The sequence below is a fragment of the Mastomys coucha genome, unplaced genomic scaffold (assembly GCF_008632895.1).
Source record: "Mastomys coucha isolate ucsf_1 unplaced genomic scaffold, UCSF_Mcou_1 pScaffold9, whole genome shotgun sequence".
Classification (NCBI taxonomy): domain Eukaryota; kingdom Metazoa; phylum Chordata; class Mammalia; order Rodentia; family Muridae; genus Mastomys; species Mastomys coucha.
The window spans coordinates 8523053-8548633 of NW_022196915.1; the positions used below are offsets into that span (position 1 = coordinate 8523053).

The 25581-nt window shown below is 47.6% G+C and overlaps 2 protein-coding genes, 1 long non-coding RNA gene and 1 pseudogene across 11 annotated transcripts in view; 2 read left to right on the plus strand and 2 right to left on the minus strand.

The window, feature by feature from the left end:
* The first annotated feature begins 460 nt into the window (after nt 1-460).
* Nucleotides 461-4972, plus strand: LOC116085253 (annotated as a pseudogene).
* Nucleotides 4973-14066: 9094 nt separating this feature from the next.
* Nucleotides 14067-25148, minus strand: LOC116084260 (dual specificity protein phosphatase 13). 8 transcript variants are annotated; one of them, XM_031361103.1, is made up of 5 exons: nt 25133-25148; nt 23848-23942; nt 20432-20605; nt 15556-15776; nt 14067-14537 (listed from the first exon to the last, which is right to left on the minus strand). In XM_031361103.1, the coding sequence occupies exons 3-5, from the start codon at nt 20602-20604 to the stop codon at nt 14335-14337; spliced, it is 597 nt and encodes a 198-aa protein (XP_031216963.1). In that variant the 5' UTR covers nt 20605; nt 23848-23942; nt 25133-25148; the 3' UTR covers nt 14067-14334. The 8 variants fall into 8 exon arrangements, with proteins under 8 accessions (XP_031216963.1, XP_031216968.1, XP_031216965.1 ...); XM_031361108.1 differs by lacking the exons at nt 23848-23942; nt 25133-25148 and adding exons at nt 21365-21499; nt 21763-21835; XM_031361105.1 differs by lacking the exons at nt 23848-23942; nt 25133-25148 and adding an exon at nt 23067-23324.
* Nucleotides 20825-25581, plus strand: part of LOC116084263 — a 6197-nt gene continuing 1440 nt past the window's right edge. Inside the window, exons 1-3 of the long non-coding RNA XR_004116056.1 lie at nt 20825-21027; nt 25072-25195; nt 25437-25485. This is a non-coding gene — a long non-coding RNA (uncharacterized LOC116084263). The remainder of the gene's footprint in view (nt 21028-25071; nt 25196-25436; nt 25486-25581) is intronic.
* Nucleotides 23878-25581, minus strand: part of LOC116084262 (dual specificity protein phosphatase 13) — a 6785-nt gene continuing 5081 nt past the window's right edge. The window contains exon 4 of one of the 2 annotated variants that reach the window (XM_031361113.1): nt 23878-23942. The gene's annotated coding sequence lies outside the window, so the exon portion shown is untranslated. Of the gene's footprint in view, nt 23943-25220; nt 25328-25581 lie in introns of those variants that run through there. The other variant, XM_031361112.1, reaches the window with a different exon arrangement.

Genomic DNA, 25581 nt, shown 5'->3' on the forward strand with positions numbered 1-25581 from the left:
CAGGGGGTGGGCTGCAAAGGCAGGCGGCTGGAGCAAGCAGCAAGCAGGTACTTTTTGCCGGAGTGAGTTTTTAAGGGGAAAAAGGACAGCTTGTGCTAGGGTGGGTGAGTTGGTAAATCCTGATCGGACATATTAGCCAAATAATGAATTTTGATTTTTGGACCTTGTTTTTGTCTCAGGAATGAGTGAGTCGGTAGTTTCTAAATTAGGGAATGGGCCTTGGGGGCTAGCTTTAGGAATGTAACCTGTTGGCACTATGTTTGACATGCTCAGGCCTGTTAGAGCCCTTCAACCTTAGCCAAGGGTGGCAGCAGCAAGGATCAGAGAGGAGAAACTGGTCAGAGTCTAGACATCATTTTGACGGTAGTTTATAAAGGACTGCTTGATTAATTTGGCTCTGCAGGGTTCTGGAATAAATGAAAAATACAAAGCGCTCAATAGGCCCAAGGGTATCACTCTTATGTACTAAAGGATCCCTGACTCTGATGCTGTGTCTAATCTGCCATAAAATGCCTGTAAATTGGATTAAGGAAACAGCTCACTACTTTGGTGGCTTTTAACATGCCTCTCAAACTGTCCCTGAGGCTAGCCTCAGGAGGGAGGGGTGGCAGCAGGCCTGGCCCAGGACCTGGAGAGCCCCTCACTGCTGCTATCCAACAGGTGAGCGTGTTCTGCCTGTCTCCCTCCACACAGCAAATAATGGTGGAGTGCCTCATAGAGAATATTGTAGAAATGGAGGGGGAGCGAAAGAAAGAGCTATCGTGGCACTGAGCACATGTTCTGTTGTTGTCTGCACTGAGGTGTAACGAAAACCTAGCTGTTGATTTTTATCTCTTAGCCTTTCTCAAAGGCCCTGCATCAATCATCCTACTGGAATTGAGGACACTTATTTAATAAATGGGTAATCCTGCAGATCCCTTTTGGTTAAAAGATCAAGCTCCCAGAATCCCCTGTTCTTGACCAGGATGGATTGTTAGATATACCTCAGTGCTGATTGTAATTGGTAAGGTAGGGAGGGGCCTTGACACTGTGGGGCCCTGGAACCTGGATGCCATTCACCCGTGTTGGCTGCAAAATCACCTCCTCCAGAAACGTAAACAGCTAAAGAAAAGAAAGCTTCCCACCCCCCTCCCAGCCCCAGTCTATTATGGCACCCCTACCTATACCTGGAGCACTGTCTTAGGGAAGAGTGAGCATGACGAATGACCCTGTTGGCTGGCTGCCCTCTCTCCTAGTCCAGCCTTCATCAACCATTGACTGTTAAAGTTGAGAACTAAAATGCCTACCAAAGGCCATGTGTTAAAACTTTGGGTCTCCTGCCTATGGTACTGTTGATGGGCACAGCCTGCGGTACTATTGATGGGTACAACCTGCAGTACAGTTGGTGGGCACAGCCTGCGGTACTGTTGGCAGGTGGTGGAACCTTTAATAAGGGGAGGAAGTTAGCTTGTTGAGAGGCTGTCTCTCAGGGGAATGGCACTCTGGTCCCTTCATCTCTCTCTTCCAGTCTGCCATGAGGGGAACAGTTCCTCAGCTCCATGCTGCCAGCAGGATGTGCTACCCAGACTGCAAAGCAACATGCCACCGGACCATAGAAACCTCCAAATTTGTGAGGCACAGAAACCTGTCCTCTTTCCAAGCTGACTCTTCCCTCTCTTTCCCAAACAGTTTCTTGGTATGTTCTTCTCTCCCCCTTCCTCTAGGGTCAATGACAAAGCAACTTCCAGGTAGGAGTGACCATTTGATCACTTTTTAAAATTTATTTTATTTTGGGAGGGGGGCGTCTCATGTAGCCCAGGCTGACCTTAAACTCATATAGCTGAGGCTGACCTCAAATTCCTAATATTTCTGCTTTTACCTCACAAGCCTCAAGATTAAAGGAATATGCTACCACATCTGGATGTTAAATGCAGTTTTCACATATAACTATGTTCCATGTGGTATTTGGGGCAAATTTTCATTTTAAAATATTTGTTTCTGAAATTGAAATGTAACGGAATGTCCTGAATATTTTATTCCCAGTAATACCCCCAAGAAATGTGCTTATGGTGGAAGGTAAGAAAAGCAATGCCTTAGGGATCTCCAGATACTGTGCTGAGTACAGGACCGCCCTGTTCTTGACTGGAGAGACTCTGGCTCAGAATACAGAGGCTGCCTACGCTTGCTCCCTGCTACGAACTGTTCCCAGGTCCTTCAAAGAGCCCATTGTGTGTGCAGGGAGAGGGTGGGAGTGTAGATGGAACTGACGTTGGCCTTTGTCTTATCTACCCTAATCAGACCACATGGGCTTTCTCTGAGTGTGGGGAACCTCAGCCAGCCAGCAAAGAAGTCACTCATCCAGGACTTCATGAGGACTTTTTTTTTTTATTGAGTTGTAATTGAAAAGAAAACAACAACAACAAAACAACTCTTAGACATCCCAGAGTTTACTCATGAGCCTGATTCAGAAGAGGGGGAGGGGGAAAGAGACAGAGACAGAAACAGAGACAGAGAGACAGAGACAGAGAGAGACAGAGAGAAACAGAGACAGAGAGAGACACAGAGAGGCTGTGTTTGTGTGTGTCTGTTTCTGTCTGTGTCTGTCTCTCTGTGTGTGTATGTATGTATCCATATGTGTGTCCTTGTGTTTGTCTGTGCATGTGTATATCTGTGTATGTGTCTGTTTGTCTGTGTCTGCGTGTGAATACTCATATACTAGCCAGACCATGCCAGTTAAGGAGAATGTCAGGAGATTTTTGTATAGGACATTAACTTCTCTTCTCTAAATTAAAGACCAGAATAAGGTTCAGCTAGGTCTGCCGTGCCTATAAAACACTTTCCATTAAATCAAATGTCCTCCAGTCTTTGGAGAACTGAAGGCTTGCAGAGCAGGCTGCATTTGGCATTACAGACTCCTAATGTCAGTTTATAACCCTACTTAAGAAAACTCAAAGAGAATGCAGTCAGCTTTGTATGCAAAAATTCTTGGCAAAAGTTATACATCATATAAGATAATTAAAGGAATATGAAAAAAATAAAGGAATATGAAAAATAAATCCATGGTGCTGGAGAGATGAGTCAGTGGTTAAGAACACATGCTGTGCTCTCAGAGGGTGGAATTTCTGTTCCCAGAGCCCCACGACTCACAGACTCCCAGCTCTAAGGGAGCAATGGCCACTTGGATCTCTTTGGGCACCACAGGTATGTTCATAGACCAACTGACAGATACACAAATATATAACTTAAAAAGAGTTGGGGCTAAAGAGCTGGCTTGGCAGCTGAGAACACTGGCTGTTCTTCCAGAGAACTGGGGTTCGATTCTGATTCCCAGTACTCACAGGATGGCTCGCAACTTTAACTCCAGTCCCAGGAAATCTGATTCCTTGTTCTGGCCTCTGTGGGCACACAGACTGCATGTGGTGCACAGACAGAGTTGCAGGCAAACTATCCATACACATACTTTTTAAAATAAAATCTTTATTTAAAAAAATATTTTTTTCAGCCGGGCGGTGGTGGCGCATGCCTTTAATCCCAGCACTTGGGAGGCAGAGGCAGGCAGATTTCTGAGTTCGAGGCCAGCCTGGTCTACTGAGTGAGTTCCAGGACATCCAGGGCTACACAGAAAAACCCTGTCTCAAAAAAAAACTATTTTTTCAATTTTTTAAAGATTTATTTTTATTTTGTAGCTATACAGATGGTTGTGAGCATTCATGTAGTTGTTGGGAATTGAATTTTAGGAACTCTGCTGGCTCAGGTCAACCCCGCTCACTGGGCTCACCCCCCCTCCGGTTGGCCCCACTTGCTCAGTCCCTGCTCTCTCCAGCCCAAAGGTTTATTTATTACTATACATAAGTATACTGTAGCTGTCTTCAGATCCACCAGAAGAGGCCGCCAGACTTCATTACGGGTAGCTGTGAGCCACCATGTGGTTTCTGGGATTTGAACTCAGGACCTTTGGAAGAGCAGTCAGTACTCTTACCATTTTTTAATTAAAAGGAAAAAAATTAAGACAGGTAGGGGTGGCAGTGGTGGCAGGCATGCCTTTAATCCTGGCAGAGACAGGCAGATCTCAGAGACAGCCAGCCTGGTCTACAAAGGGAGTTCCAGGACAACCAGGGCTACACAGAGAAACCCTGCCTCAAGAGGAAAGAAGAAGAAAAGAAGGAGAAAGAGGAGGAAGAGGAGGAGGAGGAAGAGGAGGAGGAGGAGAGAAGGAGGGGAGGGGGAGGAGAAGGGGGAGGAGGAGAAGGAAGAGAAGGAGGAGGAGGAGAGAAGGAGGGGAAGAGGAGGGGAAGGAGGAGGAGGGGAGAAGGAGGGAAGGGAAGGGGGAGGAGGAGGAGGACGAGAAGTTTTTTTAAAAGAAGAAATCAAGAAGTAAGAACCGCCCTGAGGCGTCTGTGGAAGCACGACGGGGCAGCGACCGACATGGTCAAGGGCCAAGCTGGAGAGGCCGTCTCCAGATCCATGAAGCCCCCGGGAGGAGAATCGGAGCAATCTTTTTGGAAGTCCAGAAGAAGGTATTCCTTCAAGCAAGCCTAATAAGATGGCCTCTAATATTTTCGGACCAACTGAAGAACCTAAAACATCCCCAAGGAAACAAATCCTCCAGGAGGCAAAGGAAGTGGGATCTTCGATGAATCAACTCCTGCGCAAACTCGACGACGCTTGAATCCACCGTGGGAAGACCAGTGACATATTTGGGTCCCCAGTCACTGCCACTGCACCTCTGGCACACCCAAACAAGCCCAAGGATCATGTTTTGCTTCGTGAAAGTGAAGACTCAAAGTCTGACCTGAAAGCTGCAACAAACTCCACACCCAGAGGAGAGCAGGGCGAGAAAGGAAGCTCAAAAGAAGTAGAGCACGCCAAGATACCGGAGCCAGCACCTACAATTGACATTGACAGCCATGAACCCAGACTGGGGCCGCCACCTCGCTCCCACGACAAAGTCCTGAACCCACCAGGAGGCAAACCCAGCATCTCCTTCTATTGAGAAGCTCCTGCTGTGCCTGTAACTAGATCAGACAGAGATAGCGTATTGAATGTTAGTGTTTCCTTTAACTCAAATGAGTTGGGGTGGGAGAGGGTTTGTCATGTGTGTGGGGTTGGCTGCTCCTAGGCCCTGTCATTGGAAGAGCTGCGCAGAGGACTGTGCCTTCTAGACTGCCAAGGCATACATTGTGGGAACAGACTGGGGTGGTCTGATTCCTCCTCTCTAGTTGCTCTCTGTGAAACACCTGTAAAGTTGTGAGGAAGGCAGAAGAGCTGGGGCTCGTTAATAGAAGGATGGCCAGGGTCTTTCTCATCCTTGTGTCAGCAGTCTGCTGGCTGATGCGCAAGAACCCAAACAACTCACGCTGTGGGATGGAAGAGACACACCAACAGAAACTCTTAAAGACAAAATGGAGTCTACAGTAAGCCTTTCAGGAAATAAACGCCTAAATGCTTCCCGCACTGAGATACCTCAGAACCCTAATGTCTCCTCTCCTCCCCCCATTATGTCATTCTGTAGTATTGAAACATGATTGTTCTTTTTGGTAGCAGTCAACAGGAAATCAAGCCCTTGTTCTCAGTCCTGTCCTGGGTGGAAGTTTGGGTTTTTTTTTATACACCGATCTTCTGAGTTATCCCATACCTGCACCTAAAACTGTGGCCAGGTCTGAGGTAGCATCCTGTCTTCCTCAACAGTTGGCTTGGTTCCTGACATGCCAGGTTTGCGTGTGGCTTGTTCCTTTTGTTTATCTCATCAGCCTTAAGCATAAGCCTTAGTTCCACACCTGTGAGGGGTTCTCCTCGTTCACAGTTCTTCCTATACATAAGGTCTCTGGTCTCTGCCGGGCCATCTATGTCCAGGTATATTTCTGGGTGGATCCCTGTTCTCCTGTCTTGCTTTGTTCCTGTAGTTGGGAGGAGAGCCTGCTGAAGGACATTGTGTTGGCTTCTTTACCAATGTATGGAAAGGGGTTGTTAGTGTCAGCTTCTTAGAAATACCTGTGCATTGCTTCAATGCTTAAGAAAGTGCTACTGTGTACACCAAAGCATGAGAGCTGCCCGAGCTGCCTCTAGAAAGCTTTAGACTTCTTGACCTTGCTCATAAAAAGTGCTCCTTAGGCCAGGATACCGTGTTTTGGCAGTAAGGTCACAACTGTCATTTGACAGCAGAGGCACTGGGCTCCACAGTCACGTCACTTCATCTGTCAGCCAGATGTTCCTCCTGTTCAGCCCTTGAGGGGTTCCTTGAGGTGTCCCTTGTTCCCCTCTGGTCTGCACCTGTGAGAAGGGCTTCTAAGTCATGCTACTCTTGCTTCTAGTGCCTAGAGACAGCTTCATAGCAGGTGCCAGAAATGCCGTCAGTACATCTTGGAAAAGTGGCAATCCTGCAGTCACATACCCACCTACAAGTGCCTGCAGGAGCCACCAGCAGAGCTCTGCTTCCTACCCCGTCTGTTGAGGGGTCTGACTGTGGCTTTGTCAACCAAAGAGTTTCCCTCTTCAGCTACCCTGTATCCTGAAGCCAAGTAACAGGTCTTACATGAATGTAATTCTGTAACAACACAAATGGTTTGTGGTTCAGTCATCATGAGGATGTCTTTTGAAATTCAGAGCATTTTTTTTCCATTTAAGAAAATGTCATAAATGATGTTTGCTTTATTTAGCCCAGACACTAACTTCTTTAACTTATAAGGAAATACAATGATAGAAATAAACCTTTTATAACTGTTAAAAAAAATAAAAGAAAAGAAGAAATCTAGACACTAGCTTTTCATATACAGGCTACCTATGGTCACCCTGCTGTATGCCAGTGTTCTGAGAAGTGATAGGGTTCTGTTTACAGTTCTCCCATCCTCAGTAAGGGGAGATGGACAGATCTTTCTTCTAAGCCCTGATTATCTCTAAAAGAAGGGAAGAAATCAAGCTTTTATTCAACACCTACTATGTGTTAGATTCTGGGCTGTATTGTTTGTTTGTTTGTGGGCTTTGTTTTTGTTTTTAATGTTTTGTTTTGTTTCTTGAGGCAGGGTCTTATTATGTAGACCAGGCTGGCCTTGAACTCACAGAGTTCTGCCTGCCCCTCTGCCTCCTGAATGTAGACAATCACACCTGACCCTTGGACCTGCTTGTTGACTGGCACCTTCACAGCAGACCTACAATGCAGCTAATGCTTGAGGAACTTGGGCTTTATAGGCGTTCACACCTGCTGGCTCCTGCAACTGCTCAGAGGACGACATTGGAATAGAAACCTCAGTTCCTGTGTGTCCAGGCTCCTGCCTGTGGTGGTTTAAGTGACAAGTGTCTCCCACCATTAGTCACTTTTCTGTTGCTGTGAATAAATACTGTAACCAAGGCAACTTATAGAAAAAAAAAGTTTGTTTGAGCTTACAGTTCCAAAAGAATGAACCATGGCAGTAAGCCACAGGCCTGGCTGAAGGAACAGGAAGCTAAGAGCTCACATCCTCAGTCAAGAAGCAGAGAGAGTGAACTGGATGTAATGGAAGGATTTTCACTTTGAAAGCCCTTTGCCAGGGACTTCCCTTCCTTCCAAGCCTGTGCCACCAGCTGGGGAACCAAGTGTTCAAACAACAGACCCTATGGGGGACAGTTCTTTTTTTGTTTGTTTGTTTGTTTGGGTTTTTTTGTTTTTTGGTTTTTCGAGACAGGGTTTCTCTGTATAGCCCTGGCTGTCCTGGAACTCACTCTGTAGACCAGGCTGGCCTCGAACTCAGAAATCCACTTGCCTCTGCCTCTGCCTCCCAGGGGACAGTTCTTACTCAAACCACAATCCCCCATTGGCTCGTACATTTGAACACTTGATCTCCATTTGGTGGTACTGTTTAGGAAGGCTATGGAACCTTTAGGAGGTGAAGCCTTCTAGAGGAAGGACATCATCGGGGCAGGCCTTGAGGTTTAAGGCCCGCCCTTTCTCCCCGCCCTCCCTCTGCTTCCTGGGTGTGGATGAAAATGCGATTGGTCAGCCTCCTGATTCCCAGGCTGGCCTCACACCCCAGCTGCTAACCCTTCCCACTGTGATGGACTGTAGCTTCCCTGGGTCTGTAAGCCAAAATACAGTCTTCCTTCCGTAACCTGCGTCTTGTCAGAGTGCTTTATCACAGCAGTGTAAATATGATTAATGTATCCACCTCAGGCAGCAACTTAGCTCAGTCAGGGAGCTGGTAGTCACCATCGCACGCACACACAAATAACAAAAAACCCAATGAAACAACAACAAAAGCGTAAGGGGTTGGGGGTGGGCATAGTGGGTCATACCTGCAATTCCACGGCTCAGGGTTCTAAAGAGGCTGAATAAAGAGCTTAAGGGCAGCCAGGGCTACATAGTAAGATCCTATCTCAGAAAAGAGAAGAAAGGAGAGCTTGGCTGGATGTGCTGATCCACTGTCTCTCAAAGGTTGGTAATCAGCTTTGTCAGGCGCTGTCTGTGATCTGACTGAAGTTTGTAAACGAATGAGGTGCGTTCAGATGACCTCCGGGGATGCATTGTAAGAATCTCTCTGGGAAATCCAGTACTCTAGCGGAGGGTATAGCTGAGTTGGTAGAGTGCTTGCTGGGCATTCTGGAACCCCGCATTTGGTCCCCAGAACCCTGTAAAACAGGCATACAGGTCTCACATTTCTGTAATCCCAGCAGTCGGGAGGTAGAGGCAGGAGGAGCAGAAGTTCAAGGTCATCCTGGGCCACGTAAGTGATGTCAAAGGCAGCCTCGGGTACATGAGATCCTGTTTGGAAATAAGCCGACAAAAATAAGCTGAAAAAGAAAGTCAAGATTGTTGTGGGAAATAGAACTGTCTCCTAGGAAGCACCCATGACTTAAATGGCAGCTCTGATGTTGACAATCCTTGGAGCATCTTCCCCGGCTCTGCCTGAATGGGGACTGGACTCTTTCATGCTTTGTCTGTGATGGTGTCACTAGCTTTCCCTTCCGGCTTCTCCACTCCTGACTCCTGCTGCCTCATGGCTCCTGCTTTGCACTTCTCTACAGGTACCCCTCTGTGTCCTATGATCTTTGACTCTGGTTCATTCCTACAACCCACAATCCAGAGAGAGCCTACCAAGCTGGCATTCCCCACTCGGCAATGAGCTTCCACCCATGAATGACATCTCTTGTTTTAGAGTGACTCCTACCCACCCCAGACAACTTGTGGATCAGAACATACAGTAGATAAAGCCAAAGATGATGAGATGTAGCAAAGACTTCAAAAATGGTGGTGTAAACAAGAGAGAGATTTCTAGGGCTGGAGAGAAGGCTCAGTGTTGCTGATGTTGCAAAGGACCCAGGGTTGGTTCCCAGCAATTGCATGACAGCGAATGCATCTGTAACTCCAGTTCCAGAGGCTCTGATGCCCCTTTCAGTATCTACAGGTTCTGCACACATGTACTGACTAGATATACATGCAGAGGGGAAAAAAAAAAAACAAACCACATTTAAAAAAAAAGTTTCTGTTTCATGTAGAGGAAATGTGGAGGCAGTGTGTGCCCAGGACTGAGACAGAGTCCCAGAATCCCACTCACACTCCACAGAGCACCAGAAGTCAGTGAGTGTCAGTGCCTTTCCCCTTTGCTCTCTAACTCAGGGACTCTCTCTAAACCTGAAGCTCACTGTTTTAGATAGGCTGGGTGGTCAGTGAGTTACCAGGACCTGCCTGGCTCGGGCCTCCAATAATGGGTGTGCAGATGCCTTCCCCAAGCCTAGCTTTTCCGTGGGTGCTGGGGATATGAACCCAACCAAGTCTTCATGTTACAGTAAAAACTTTACCCACTGAGCCATCTTCCCCAACCTCATTCTTTTTTAAACAGAGTCTCACTATATGTGCCTGGCTGGGCTAGAGCTTACTCTATAGACCAGGCTGGTCTTAAAATTATAGATATCTATCTGCTTCTGCCTCCCAACTTCTGGGATTAGAGGCAAGTGTGGCCATGTCTGGCTAGCACACCATTTCCTTTGAAAGAGACTTCTGTGAAGTTCTTTTTTTTTTTGGTTTTTCGAGACAGGGTTTCTCTGTATAGCCCTGGCTGTCCTGGCGCTCACTCTGTAGACTGGCCTCGAACTCAGAAATTTGCCTGCCTCTGTCTCCCAAGTGCTGGGATTAAAGGTGTGCACCACCAGGCCCGTTCTGTGAAGTTCTTGCAATACTTCCACTTATGTCTTACCAGCTGAGGTGCAGTTGTGGTTAAACATAAGTCAGCTCGCTCTACCTTTCCCAGGCCAGCCTGTTTCCTCGTGGGCTTGGGAAAAGTCTGGCTTCTCTACCATCTGGATCCTGAGAGCTTCTTTACCTTCTCCCACTGCAGCCCCAGATTCTGAACTCCATCCACAGAGTCCCAGGAATGTGACCCGCTGAAACCTGAGCTCCTGGCCAAAGGGAAGGTTCTGGCCCAGTCGGTAGGCACCCCAGCCCAGGCAACAGGGGCAGGCTGCCTACATACACAGGCCAGGATGATGACTTAGACACTGGCCTCTGGGGGCCACTATTTTGGGTGCTGCTGACAGTGGATGAGCAGGAAATAGCAACAAGGTCTGAGTTGTCAGGAGCAGGAGAACCTCTGAGGATTGGGGGTAAGAAGGTTGGGCTGTTAGCTAAGACTATGTATAATCTGGATAATTCCAGTCCCCACCAACTCCAGATTGAACTCAGAAAAACTATCTCTCCCAAGAGCTGGAGCAGCCGTACAAGGTAGGGCCTAGATTCTGGGATGAAACTGGGCATAGCAGCATGAGCCTTCAGAGGTGTGCCACAGAGATGCGACAGAGCCAGCTGGCAGCACTTGTCCTAGAGCTTGAACCCACATTCCATTCTTGTTTCTTCCTTGGAGCCTCAGTTGGCTTGCATATAAAATGGGGGTGTGAACCTACCAAACCGGAATACTTTCAAGTAGATCATGAATTATGAGTAGAATAAAGGGAAGTTAGGATACAGCCAGGTACCCTGAGTCAGGACACTGTTGACTGAGAGGCAGGGACACATGCAGCTCGAGTATCAGGAGGGCTTGTGCCCATAAGTTTGCTTGGATGGGATAACCTTTTCCAATTTGCACCTAGGAGAAGTATCACCCTTCAGGAATAGAATAGAAAGGGAATGTTCTTTAAACCCTTGGAGAAGCCAGAGCTGGCTCTACAGTCTTGGTGAAGACTCTGGAGAGTTTAAGGGACTTATGAGTGATATATGTGGGGAGAGGGTGTCAGATGAGCTGGATGAGAGATGTTGCATGCAGTGCAGCAGGAGCAGAGAGACCACCTAGTCCCAGGACATGCCAGGATCTGGCCTCCTTCGTGGCCTTTGTCACAGGGCCAAGTAGTAGTGGTGTGAACCCATGGACTCACACCTGAAGGGGCTGCTGGAGGCTATGTTAAGGTTGACACCTCTTCTGGTTTGAGTCTGAAGTGTTCCATTTAGGCTCATCTGTTTGAATGTTTGGTCCCCAGCTGCTGGTGCTCTCTGGGAGGTTTTGAAGCCTTTGGGACATGGAAATAGATAATGGCATCTGATATAGATATAGGCATTTGAAAGCTCTACCTTTTTCTGACCCCAGCCTGAGATCTCTGCATCTGGCCTAATGTCTTAAGTTACTGCTCTGTTGCTGGGGAAAGACACTGTGGCTAACGCAGCTCTTATAAAAGAGAGCACTTAACTGAGGGTTTGCTTGCGGTCTTAAAGGGTTAGTCCATAATCATCATAGTGGGAAGGAAACAGGCACGGCACTGGAGTAGTAGCTGAGAGCTTTACATCCCGATCCATTGGCAGCAGGCAGAGAGAGACACAGAAAGACACAGAGAGACAGAGAGAGAGAGACACAGACAGAGACGAACAGACAGAGAGACTGGGCCAAGTGTGGACTTTTGAAACCTCAAAGCCTACCTTGAGTGACACGCCTCCTCCAACAAGGTCACACCTCCTAATCCTTCCCAAACAGTTCCACTGAATGGGAACTACGCATTCAAACATAGGAGCCTATGTGGGCCATTCTCATTCAATGAACCACACTGAGTTCTCTGATTCCTACAATGTGAGCAGCCTTACACTCCTGCTGCCACAGATGGAGCAACTATGAATTTCCTCAGAAACTGAGAGCCAAAATAGTGATGTCTTCCTTTAAGTGGCTTCTCTCAGATATCTTGTAACAGTGGTAAGAAAAATCAAACAAAATACCTATTGTTGGCATAGGAACAGTAGCTGGGAAACTGTTATAAAGTAGGAAACAAGTTAGAAGAGAGGGTCAGGGGTAGGGTACAGGATTATGAAAAGTTCAGCTGAGGCTGAAGGCCTAGTACACTATGCAAACAAAGGTGGCTAGTGGGATGCCCAGGTTTGGAGCAGAGGAGGGAGAACTAAGCAGTGTTTCCTAAGGCTGTGAGAGCCAAGGATCACCCAGAAAAGTAGGAGCATCAGGGAGATAAGATGCAAGAAGACTGAACCCAGAGAAACCTTCATATTCTAGGGTCAGTCAGAGGAAGCAGAAGACAAATGGGACCATCCAGAGAAGACGGGAGAAAGCAAATCATTTCATCCTAAAAACCATGATCTGTTTTTAGGATGTTTTTTCTTGTGCTGTTTGCCAGTGAGGAACCCAAGGGCAACTTTCTGTATTGTTTTCTTCTTTTCTCCTGTAGCCCACACTAGCCTCAAACTCACTATGTCCTGGGGATGACTTTGAACCTCTGATCTTTCTGCCTCTACCTCCCAAAGGCACACAGGTTTATATCATGCTGGGTGAGGCGGTTTGAATGAAAATGACCCCCATAGGTTCATAGGGAGTGGCATAATTAGAAGGTGTGGCTTTGTTGGAGTGGGCGTGGCCTTGTCAGAGGAAGTGTGTCATGGTGGAGGCAGGCTTTGAGATTTCAGATGCTCAAGCCCAGGCCCGGTGTCACTCTTTCCCTGCTGTCTGGTGATCCAGATGTAGAACACTCAGTTGCTTCTCCAGCATCGCGTCTGCCTGCGTGCCACTTTGCTTCCCACCGTGACGATCATGGACTAAACTGCTCAAACTGTAAGTCAGCTCCAAATGAAGGTTTTTCTGTGTAAGAGTGGCCATGGTCATGGCGTCTCTTCACAGCAAGAGAAACCCGAAGACACTGGGGATCAAATCTAGAACCCCATGAGCACTAGGGAAACACTCTACCAACTAAGGACATTCCCAGCCCCTTGCCTGGAATTTACTATGTAGTCTAGGTTAGCCTTGAATCCACTCAGCCCTCCAGCCTCAATGCTAGGTCTATAGATATAAGCTAATGTGCCTTGCCGTTTCGTTGTTTATGGTGCTGTGGATCACACTCAGAGGTTCACATACGCTAGGCCAGTGCTTCATCCCTGCCCTATACCCCCCAGCACCAACAGTCCGTTTCTTAATTACTTTTTGAGACTGTTCTTTTCTGCTATTACACTTATTTATGGGTTTTTTGGGCGGGGGAGGGTGCATTCATGTCATCTCATAGAGGTGAGAGGATGATTTGTAGGATTTGGGTGGGTTCCAGGGATTGAACTCACGTTTTTGGGTTGGGCAGAAAACACCTTTCTCTGTCCAGCTGTCTCTCATTCAGCATTAATTTACTTTAAAAAATAAGCTTGATTTTATTTATTATTACTGTGTCTAGGCATGATGCATTCGGGTGTGTATATGTGCCCTGGCAGAGTGTGGAAGTCATTCTACACTCCTGGCCTCCATTTTTTTTTTCAATCTTTATAAGGCCCTCCATTCTTTCTCTTCATCTTTATAAGGCAGAAGATGGAGCTCAGGTTGCTAGGGCTTGCGCTCTAATATTGAGCTTTGATTGTGGCCCAGAGAGGATGTGACACTTGAAACTTTTTTAAAAAACAAACAAAACAACAACGTCAAAAACAAACAACCTCAACCTTGGATGAGGGTATGAAAGACACGAGATGAGGAAGTGCATGGTCCGCAGCACTGCACCAAACTTTCTTTTGAACCCAGGACATTATTTCTAACCAATCCCCACCTACTCACTGTCCTCAGTTGGCCTTGCTATGTCAGCAGGCTCCCTCCTCCTCCAGGCTCCTGGGTCAGAGCTGGCAAACCATCCTGAGGCTGGCGGCCTTTGTGAGAATAAAGCCATCGTCACATAAACCATCTTTATTATGAGGAACCTTTTATTATAGAGACAGTCTGAAATTTCTTCTGCATAAAGAATTTCTGTACTGTGTCAGGGGACTCCACTTGCTGAGGGGTGCCACCCAGCCCACCCTGCCTCTGCCTCAGCGGAGCCCTGACTTGCTGGTGCCATCTCAGGGTCTCTGGAAATAGCAGAGGTTACCATTCCCAGGGCCAGGTAGGTCAGGTTAGGCCACGCTGGATGGAGGGGTCAGGGCTTCAGGTGCTCCCTGATTCAGAGTCTCCCTGTTTCCCGCCTCAGCCTGTTGTCCAGAACCTGGAGCTGTCGGAGGAAGCCTGAGTTGGGACAGATATCTCGGTGTGCCTGCACCGTCTGGATGGCATCTACCAGTGTCATGTTCTCGAAGATCATGAGGAAGGCCAAGACAATTGTGGCAGAGCGGCTTACCCCCATGGCGCAGTGGACCAGCACTCGGCCTGTAGGAAGACCCAAGGCATTGGCCACCCGTACCCATCTCACCTTTGAAGGGAAGAAGGGACATCTCTGGTCATCCCTCCCGTCCACCTATCTCAACACCTGGAAGACTGATACTGTCCTCACTGTCAGATGGGGCGACAGAAGCTCAAGGTCACACAACAATTTAGTCTAAGGCTAAAGTAAGCAGCTGGGTCCTTTCTCTGCTCCAGAGGGGCTTTCTCTGGTAGCCATGGCAACTCTAGGTGAGAGTCACCCAACTTCTGAGACCCTTTGGATTTACATCACAGGGAATATCCTCTTTCTTTCCCCTTAGTCCTGCTCACTCCCTCTTGTCCATAAAGCCTTGCACTTATGTCTCCTCTCTGGGGTGCTTATCCAAGAGTCTTTGTAAGGTCTTGTGATTTCTGCATAGTGTCTGGTTTCTTTATAAAGGGTATGGTTATCCTGGTGATCACAATGGATGGTGTGAGTGTGTGCGTGTGCATGTGCATGTGTGTGTGTGTGTGTTGATGTGGTGGTACACATGAGAATACAGGTGTGCGTGCATGTGTGCACATGCATATATGAAGGCCAGAAGTCAGCTCTGGATGTTGTTTCTCAGACGTTGTCCACTTTCATTTTTTGAGATGGCAGGGGTGGGGAGTCTCTCACTGGCCTGGACACACTGCCCAGGCTACCCTGACAGAGATTCCCTATCTGCATCTACCTACTGCTGGAATTCCGAGCACTCATTACTATGCCTGCCTTTTCCATGTGGGTTCCAGGGATTGAACACAGACTCTCATGCTTGCCTAGCGAGCACGTTCCTGAGCCATCTCTCCAACCCCCATGCGGAATCTTAAGTTGTATCTGAAATCACTGGTTTCCACTCATCCACGGGTGACAGCCATCTGATCCTTAAAGTGGGAGGTCCTCTGACGGAGTTGGCACTGTGGGCTCCCTACCCGTCAAGGCTACTGGAGAAATAGCTCCTCCTCCCACCCTCACCCCAACCCAACCCCCTCCCCAGCAGCTTACTTCGGGGAGTATTGAGGGCATCTCTGATGTAACGAGCAACAGGCAGAAAGTAGACACTGAGGTCAAAGAAGGGGTTATCATCAGCTTCAATGCCATAGTACTCCAGAGGTGTTCCACGGTAAAACTTGGCACCTGTGTCCACTTGAAACTTGCCCGCAGCAACATTCACAACATGGGTAATGCCCAGCTGGATTAGACGATTCTTGTCTCTGGCAGCATACCTGAGGGAAGGGTACATGGGAGGTTAGGGTGGTGGGGGTGGATCTTACTGGATCGGAACTTACCCCTCACCCTCTGTTCTCAGTGAACTGCCCTGGTGAAGCAATCCTCCGGAGCACTGGTTCTCAGCCTTCCATATACCACGGCCCTTTAACACAGTTCCTCATGCTATGGTGACCCCCAACCGTAGAGTTATTTTCATTGAGACTTCATATCTATAATTTTTCTACTGCTGTGAACTGCAATTTAAATATTTTTGGACACTGAGGTTTGTCCAAGGGGTCGTGGCCCACAGTTTGAGAACCGCTGCTCTGAACCTCCCCCCCCCACCCCCCCGGGGAAACTTCCCGGATAGAGAAGTTTAGCTACATGCATCAAAAACCTTAGAAATGCATCTGTGCTTTGTGTAAACACTTTCTTCTAGGCACAGATTAAAGGGAAGAATTTCATAATGTGCTGGCAGACATTATGTAAGCCAAATTTAATAATATTTAAAACCAAAGTATTAGGGAAAGAAACATTTTTGACAGGAAAAAAAAAAACCTTACTAAGTATAGTACAGTAATCCCTTTTTATCTATGGTTTTACTTTTTTTGTTTTTGTTTTTGTTTTTCAAGACAGGGTTTCTCTGTGTAGCCTGGCTGTCCTAGAACTCACTTTGTAGTCTAGGCTGGCCTATACTAGACTCAGAAATCCACCTGCCTCTGCCTCCCAAGTGCTGGGATTAAAGGTGTGTGCCACTATTGCCCAGTGCATGGTTTTACTTTTTACAGTTTCATTTACCCTCAGTCAACTATGGCTTCAAAATATTTTTTTTTAATTCTATAGGTAAACAACTAATAGATTTTAAATTTTATACTGTCCTGCTGTGTTGTACCCAAGGCTGTCATAGCTAGTGGTAATGGTCAACTTTACAGGTCTATGTAGAGGAAACCTTAATTGAGAAATTGCCACCACTGGACTGGCTATGGACTCGTTTCTGGGGTAATTTTTAGTTGCGAATTGACATAGGAGGAGGCAGTTAGTGTCATCCCTAGCAAGTGGGCTGGGCTGTATACGAATGGTAGCTAAGCAAGCCAGAGACAGCAAGTCAGGAGGTAGCATTCTTTCATGGCTTCTGCTTCAAGCACCTGCCTTGGCTTCTCATGATGATCAACTGTAACTGTGATCCAAATAAGTCTTCCCCTCAAGTTGGTTTTGGTCAATGTTTTATCACAGTGACAGAAAGCACACTAGAAGAAGGACAAGCCTTTTGGCCAATGTATACATACGGCATATGCTACTTCACCTTTTAATTACTGGCCATCTCAATTATGAGACTGACTAGCATGGTATCACGGGAAGGCCTGTGTTCAATTAGCCCTCACTTAATATAGTAATTACTCCATTTTGTTACTATTAGTGTTACTTAATCTAACTTACAAATTAAACTTTTCAAAGTATGCATTAGTAGGGAAAACCACAGCCTATATTATGAGCTTTTGGCACCGTTTTTAGTTTAGATGTCCACGGGGAACATGGAACAAACCCCTCAGGCAAAACAAGTTCCCGTGTATCTAAATTATGAAATACCACGAATCACTAAAGTGTGGTAAATGCAGGTAAACAGGAGCATGTTTATGTTTTACCAAGAACCTGTGAAGATACAGGATAGAAAACAGAATGTTATAAGAACTTTTAAATATGTAGTGTGATTAGTTTAAAATGCTGTCTATATAAAGCACATCTCAAAACAATATTACAAAGTGATGGCAGTTTTACCAAAAATAGCACTGTGAAAAAGCACACATGCGCTTTTTAAAAATCTACAAGGATTTTTATCTCTATGAAAAGAGGACTATTGTTGGCTAGATATTAATTTATGCTTTAATTTAATTCTGAAGTTCATTTATGTCTCTAGGTGGGTGTTTTGCTTGCGTGTATATCTGCACACAGAAGATGGCTTTGGATCCATGGGACTACAGTTACAGATGGTTGGGAGCGGCCATGACAGTGCTGGGAATTGAACTTTGGACCTCTGGAGGAGCAGCTAGGGCTCTTAACTGTTGAGCCATATCCCTAGCCCAATGCATTCTAAATACAAAGGAAAAATTGTAGTTTTTTTTCCATATATTTAGTCTATATTTTCTTTAAAAATTAGGATGTGTTTATGTTCGGTGGTGTTTTGTCTGCATGTGTGTCTGTGTGAGGGTATTGGATCCTCTAGAACTAGAGTTACAAACAGTTGTGAGTTGCCGTGTGGGTGCTGGGAATGGAATCCAGGTCCTCTGAAAGAACAGCCAGTGCTCTGAACCTCTGAGCTATCTCTCTTGCCTCTATCATAGGATATCCTCAACCTTGGGAACCTCACGTATTTTCCCTGCATAACTGTACTAACCACTCCTAGGATCACTGTAATAGTTTAAAATGGGATCCGTGCAAATGGAGAATCCATGATATAGTCGCACAGTAGAATATTACACAATAATAAAATTGAGCTGTAGTTACACAATACATTGTGTTGCACAATTTTAAGCAACTGAAGCTGTCCATGAAGTACACACAAGATGGGCTGTTTGCCACACAAGTGTGGGGACCTGAGTTCAAATTCTTAGCACCCACATAAATGTCAGGTGTAGTCGTGAGTACCTGTAATTTGCCACTGCTCCTACAAGGAGATGGGTGGCTGAGACAGGAAAATTCCCAGAAGCTCATGGGCCAGCTAGTCTGGTATGTACAGCAGTGGACAGTAAGTCTGCGGATGTGTTCTTTGACTTTCAGACATGCGCGATAGTATATATGCACCTGTGTTCACACATACAAAAAAGGTTTTGGTTTTGGTTTGAGGCAGGATCTCATGGAGCACATGCTGGCCTAGAACTCCCTATGCAGCTGCAGGACACCGTGCCTGGATCCTCCTTTTACAGGTGTGTACCATCATCCTCAGTTTTTATGCCATGCTGGGAACTGAACACATGGATTTGTGCTTGCTAGGCAAATGCTTTACAAACTTAGCACATCCCCAGCCCCCAAAAGGTTTTATTTAAAAGATTTATTTATTTATTTAATATGAATACACTGTAGCTGTCTTCAGACACATTAGAAGAGGGCATCGGATCCCATTATAGATGGTTGTGAGCCACCATGTGGTTGCTGGGAGTTGAACTCAGGACCTCTGGAAATGACTCTTAAATGCTCTTAACCACTGAGTCATCTTTCCAGGATCCAAAAGATTTTTTAAAATTTATGTGTATACATGTGTACCATGTGCATTCAGGAGTCTATGGAAGCCAGAAGGCGGCAGTGGATTCCCTGGAACTGAAGTTACAGGCAGTTGTGGGCTGCCATGCAAGTGCTGGAACCCAAACCCAGATCCTGTGCAAGAGCAGTATGTGCTTTTAACTGCTGAGCCATTGCCTTAGCCACATAAGATAAAATTTAAATATTATTTTGCTCTAACTTTAGAAAGCTGACAAAAGGCATGTCTGTAGTATTTAAGGTAAAACTAGAAAGAAAAATAAACGCTGCTGTTGAGTTGGGTGCAAATAGCGGTCATATTAAATGAAATAACACAGACCCAGAGAACATAGCATATAGCTGCTCATATGTGGCTCCTAGGTTTTATATGGCTACCTAAATCACATATGTATTACACACATATGACACTAAAGCCAAAGCAAGGTTATCTGGTAGAAGGAACCAGACTAGAGGGAGGGAGAGAAAAGGAGGGCATGGAGGAGCACAGTGGTGCACGACTTGAATCCCAGCTCTGCAGGCAGAGGCAGGCGGATCTCTAAGGTCAAGACTAACCTAGTCTTCTTAGACCATGGCAAGTTATCTACAGTGAGACCCAGTCTTAAATTTAAAAGAAAATGGGGGAGAGAATAGGGAGGCAAATAAGGTCAAATACACAGTAAATTGAAAAATCTGCCAAACATACAACAAATATACACCAATTAAAAATGAGACAGGCATGGTAGCGTACACCTTTAGTCCTAGCACTTAGAAGGCAGAAGCAGGAAGATCTTTATGGGTTTGAGGTGAGCCTATTCTACCTAGTTCCAGGACAGCCAGTGGGACTGAATCAATAAGGATGAAGACGATGATGATTTCAGGTAGGCTAGGTGCATAGCTCAATTTGCAGAGTGCCTGCCTAGTATATGCAAAGCCCTGGGTTTGATCACCAGCATAAAATAGGCATGTTGGCAATGCACACTTGTAAAACCAGCTCTTTGGAGGTAGAGGCTGGAGGATCGGAAACTCGAGGTAGCCTCAGCTACACAGGGAATTCAAGCCAACCTGGAGTACTTGACATCTGGTCAAGAGGAAAGAAAAGAAAAGAAAAAGAAAAGAAGAAAGGAAAGGAAAGGAAAAGAAACAAAAAAAGAAAAGACAAGAAGGAAAAGGAAAGGAAAGGAGAGAAGAGAAGAAAAGGGAAGAGAAAAGAAAAAAGATTTGTCTTTTAAAATGTGGATATTCACTAAAAAGGATCACTTCTAGGGTACAAGTAATTCTCTATTTCATGGTCTGAAAGATGAAACTATGTATTTTTCTTACCTGTATTCTGTTTCCACACTTAAACACAAGAAAGACAAAAGCGGTGTGCGCCATCCGGAGGAGGCTTGTCCTGGTACTCACACCCATCGCCACCCCAAACCCCTACATGGGTCTTACTTACGCATCTCCCAAGAAAAGGTTGGGCCAGACCTCATTGATGTGGGTCAGTGTGGCAGTCCGACGGACCCACAGCAATCGCTGCAATGAGGCCAGTGTGGGTGGCTGGTAGGGGGACACCTGGACTGCCCCATGAATCTTTGGCCTCCGAAGTTCTTGCTTCTGCAGCGAGTCCATCCTGGGAACAGAATGAACAAGACAGTAGCTGGACCAGGCTCCCCAAGGGTGGGTCCAGTGGGCAGGGAGCAGGAGCCAGTGGGATGCTGTGGGGGGCCAGCCTTGGCTATGCTGAATGAGGCTACTAACTGGCTCGGCTGGGCTGGAACCTAGAACCTTTTCCCTGGGAACAAGGAGAACTAGAACTCTCTTGTCAACACCATGGCGCTAAGCACACCTTTCCTGAGGCCATGGATGTTAGAGATGTTGGTCTTAGGGACCATGAGGAATCTCTGTAGGGCTAATCAGTGCAGATCGTACCCCTTAAGTCACTGGAAACCCCAGCTGGCTGAAGCTCTTGAAGAGGACCCAGGATGTCCCTCCAAACCCAGGCAGCTCATCTGCAGCTCCCAACCCCGGCTGTTTCTAAGGCTGATGCTTGAGGTCAGAGCACTCTCCAGGGTCACAGCCCAGCTACAAGTTGGCATTAGTCAGCTTGTTCATACCCAGGGAGCTGGTGTCTCTCATATGCAGAATGCATCCCTTGTGGTGTGTTCCATGTTTCACAGGGAGGGACGCCGAAGCTTGGATGTCGATTCAACAATACCAATGACAAATGACTGAAGACTACCCTGGGTTTGATATCCAGCGTGTGCCTTCAGTTCATCCCCCAAGCCTTCCAGTTGCCAGGGGGTGGTCACCAACTGGTGTGTCTCCTCTGGGGAGCTGTCAGGGCTGAACCACATATCTGCTTACAGGCTCCAGGCTTTTCCCTCCTTACCCTTGTGGTTCAGGCCAGTGCACCTGTGCAGGCCTCACCCAGATGGGGTGGGTTGTGTCTGGAGTCAGCTGGCTCAGGCCATCCGGGACCTTGCAGAGCTGAGTTGTCAAAGGCACCAGAAGCTGGGCCTGGTGCCTTAGAGGGAAGGGGAACCAACCTTGGCCAACTGCCCCCGGTCCCCTCAAAGAGTAACTAGAGAAGGTACAGACTGGGTAGAGCATCTTTTCCCTCTGGTAGGCACTGCCAAGGCCAGAAAAAGAAATGGGCACCCAGGAGGCCACTGGCTTGACCACACTCACCCAGTGTATGGATGATGAGCTGGGTGGAAGGGAGGACCGGGCTTTCTCCCTCATCCCCCTCTGTGACCCCTCCGGCAGGCTGAGTGGCCTGCCACCTACCTAGGGCATGGTCTAGGGCCAGGAATAGGGGACTAGGTGTAGGGACAGGCTGAGTGGAACAGTCCTAAGACAGGTTCCGTCCAGAACACAAATGCTGTGAAGCGCCTAGAATTCCAGGTCCATGCATGTTGTGAGCCAAGAGTGGTGTGGGGGGGAGATGAAGACAGACCTAAGCTGCGTGGACTGAAGCCGTGGCCTATCATCTCAGTGTCTCTACTACTGATAACATTTGTCCTTATAACCATCCTGAAGATGGGGACCACCTGAAGAGGTGCCTAGGGGACAGACTCCCGTTAAAACATGACAAGGATTTATCCTGGGACCTAGGCAAGTTTTCATTCCTGTCTGGGCCTTAGTTCCTCATGGTAAGGACTACTGGGGCTGCCTGACTTTTCTATGCCCTCTTGTGTTCTGCTGGCTGCAAGGGAAAGGAATGACTCTCTATGAAGTAATGCCAGGACAAGGGACATTGGGGGGGAGGACAGTCCAATAGCCACTCTGGCCTGAAGCTACCAGGTAGACTCCTCCAGCTATGAGTAGAACTAGACAGGAATTTCAGGAAACCATAGGCCCCTCACAGGCCTGCTAAATTTGGCATGGGCTAAGTCTGCCCTCTAGCGGCCAGAGACTGCAAAGCAGCACAACTGTGTCTCAGAAGCTAGGTGACGGGATTTAGAGCACGTCCTTAGCTTCCCTGGTCTAACTCAGATCTGTAGGAAAGATTTTTCTTAGACCTAGGGTCTCCTGGTCAGGTCCTACTTAGGGCCATATGTAGCCCAGCCATCTGCTCCGGTCCAATGAGGGGGTTCCCTTCATCTATCAGTCAGACACAGGCCCAGCAGCTCACTCAGTGAGCCACTCTTTAAGCTCTAGGTAGACCCACCCCCCCAAAAAAAGGAAGCCCAGAGACCCAGTACCCTTGATTCCTGCTACCCCCTAGTCTATAGAGGCCCCTGCTTGCCCCTGACTTGTACGTTTCAGCGACGTCAGAAGGAGACATGGCTGAATGTCCTTTGGGTACAGGCTATGGTTCACATTCATGATAGTCTTCACGTTGCTCCTACTTCCCTGGGACTTCAGCAGAGAAGTTGCTTCTGTGGACAGTGTTTTTCTTGCCCATACTGCCACTGTTTACAGGGCTACCCATACTTACCTTCCATTGGCATTGGTAGCATTTCTAGCTTGCTCTCTGTGGCCCATCTTTCACTTTGTCCCAGGGAAAAAAATAGCCTTTTAGAACACCACCCTGCATACCTTGGGCCTTGCTCAGCCACCCTGGGACACGGCAGCTGTTTGCCACCTACCTCTTTAGCTGTAACCTCAGAAAACATTTCTCCTGGTCTCCTCTGCTGTTCCCTCTCCATCTCCCTTCTTCCCTAGAGGAGCACAGACCAAGTGGGGCTAGCGTTCTCACAGTAGGACATCGAGATGTCTGGGAAAGAGACTTTGGCAGGCAAATGCCAAGGGTAGGCTGCAGTGGTCTCTGCCCACTGTGCATCCCTGTAGCCCCGGGGGGAGACAGGCCTGTGTGGGAGTCTGTGAGCCTGAATCTCCACTAGGGGCTGCTGGGAGACTCCCGTGACATCACAAGTGAGATGTGCCTCCCAGAGGCCCTGCATCAGGGGGAGATGCCACATAAATGAGGTATTACGTTATTTATATTGCTCCAATCTGTCTCATCCTTTTGGGGCTCAGCCAAGACCTGTGGAGGGTAGATTGTTACGGCCTGTGGAGGTTTCACCTGGATCTCTATGTTTCTTGATTATATCCCAGCTTAAGGAAGCACATTACAGACCAGACAGAGCCCAGGACTCATGTCTTCATGCTGAGTCCTCCTGGTACTCTCACAAAGCAGGCAGTATCAACATTCCCACTTCCCACATGAGAAAAATCAAGGCTCAGAGAGATAAAAGCAGTTTGCCCGGGGTCACATGGTAGTGAGAGGCAGGGTTCTGTGCCTCTACCTCTGACCCATTTGGATTTCCCCAACCCAATCCTCACAGTTGCCCACACACACAGACATAGGTGCCCTAGGTTCCAGTACCCAGTATTCTCAGGGGCCTCTGCTTAGGGCCATTTACCCACCTGTAGGGAGATCCTGCCCAGGCTGTAGTCTTCTCCGACCCACAGTTTGAGCTGCCAGCTTCCAGCCGCCTGTCTCCGCACACTTGATGCTGTTTCTATTTTTTGATTTGAGTTTAATTATAAAGCATGCTGTCGTCTCCCTTTTGCCTCCCCCTGCCACTCCCAGCTTGTCCATTGGTCCCATGGCCTGGTTGGTCAGCCCCAGGCTCAGCCAGGTACTTTCTTCTTAGACCCAGGCCTCAGTCTACAGGATACAGGAAGCTCAGAGGGTTGCCTGTGGTGTGTGGTATGGGTGTATTTGGGTAGCTGGGTGGGACAAAGGAAAGGCAAGAAAACCATCTTTAAAATTCCCCTTGGAGCTTGAAAGGTGGTGTCTATCTTTAATTCCAGTACTCAGGAGGCAGAGGCAGAGGCAGGGGCAGAGGCAGGCAAACCTCTGTGAGTTCAAGGACAGCTTGGTCTACATTGTAAGTTCTAGGCCAGCCAGGTGTTTTAGACAGCCATAGTTGGACCCTGTCTAAAACACAATACAACAAAACAGAAAACCACCTCTCTTTAGGACTGGGAGGTGTTGTTCAGTGGTAGAGCACTTATCTAGTATGGTTGAGGCCCAGAGTTCCATTCCAGCATGCTTAAAACAAATACCTCTCACCCCTAAACCCCCTGGCTTTCAAAAGTTACCCAAAACTAGGGCAGAGATAAAGAGCTGAAGGGATCTATGCTGGAAGACACAGACTATCTCAAAGCACATACGGCCGTAGAACATGTGTGCATAAGCGTAGGAGGCTCTACTGCAGGGTGACTAGTTCAAGATCACAACCTGGCAGGTTCAGACGAGGCAGCACAGACAGGCAAAGTTGTAAAGGGACTATGGGGCAGGTCTGTGCGCTCAGAGGCTTTATCCAGGAGCAGCTCTCCCTTCCACTGCCCTCTGTCTCTCCCTCAAAGGCAGATGCCCCAGGGATCTGCCTAGTGAAGGCCCACTGGATTAAAAACTATCCTTTTTAATCCAGATGCTCTAACCATACACCCATACAATAATGCTCTCCAGCCCTACCAGATACACACACACACACACACACACACACACACACACACACCCTTAGCCTTATGTCCACTGAGCCACTGAGCTCCCAGGAGCTAAGACTCAACCACTGCTGAGATCCTTGAGCCTCAGGGAGAGCTGCAGAGAACCTTGAAAACCATTCTCCTTGGCCCTATCAGAGAACTTGGGGACCCTGTCATGAAAGCCTCAAAGACTAGCTGACAGATGGCCAACTCCCACCTGTGGAGACTGAAGACAGCGGCTGAGAGGGCATGTGGAACACTGGAGGAAGCTGTTGGAATGGTGGGTTCGACGGAGAGCGCCACACTGGGCCCCTTTAATCTTCTGAGCATCCACGTGAGCTAAGGCTGCCATCAGGGCCAGGGCAAAAGTAGCAAACTGGCAGAGCCTGGGGGCAGAGGGCAAGGACTGGCTCTGGAGAAGAGAGAACCTTCACGTTACCGGCAGGTAAATGAAGGCTTAGGTTGCCTGGGGCTTTAGGATAGGAACAAGAGCTGATACCTAACCCTGCTTCACCTCTCAGGTCTCTGTGCCAGGCTGAGTGGATCCACATACAAAGAGAAACAGTGAGGGTAGGTGCCGCGGACCGGGGTCTCTTACGGGGTCCCTTGTTCCACGGGACTAGGGATTCTGGCCAGGTGGGCATGGGATTCGGCTTTGACAAACAG

Bases quoted from the DNA above. Each gene is read 5' to 3' on its own strand.
- LOC116084260 (XM_031361104.1), bottom strand. From the start codon at position 21,717: ATGAGGGAGAAAGCCCGGTCCTCCCTTCCACCCAGCTCATCATCCATA. The intron at 20,606-21,364 runs GTAAGGAGGGAA...TTCTGTTCCCAG, and splicing joins CACTGGCCTGAACCACAAGG to GATGGACTCGCTGCAGAAGC. The intron at 14,538-15,555 runs GTAAGCTGCTGG...GTCTTCCTACAG, and splicing joins TGCCCTCAATACTCCCCGAA to GCCGAGTGCTGGTCCACTGC.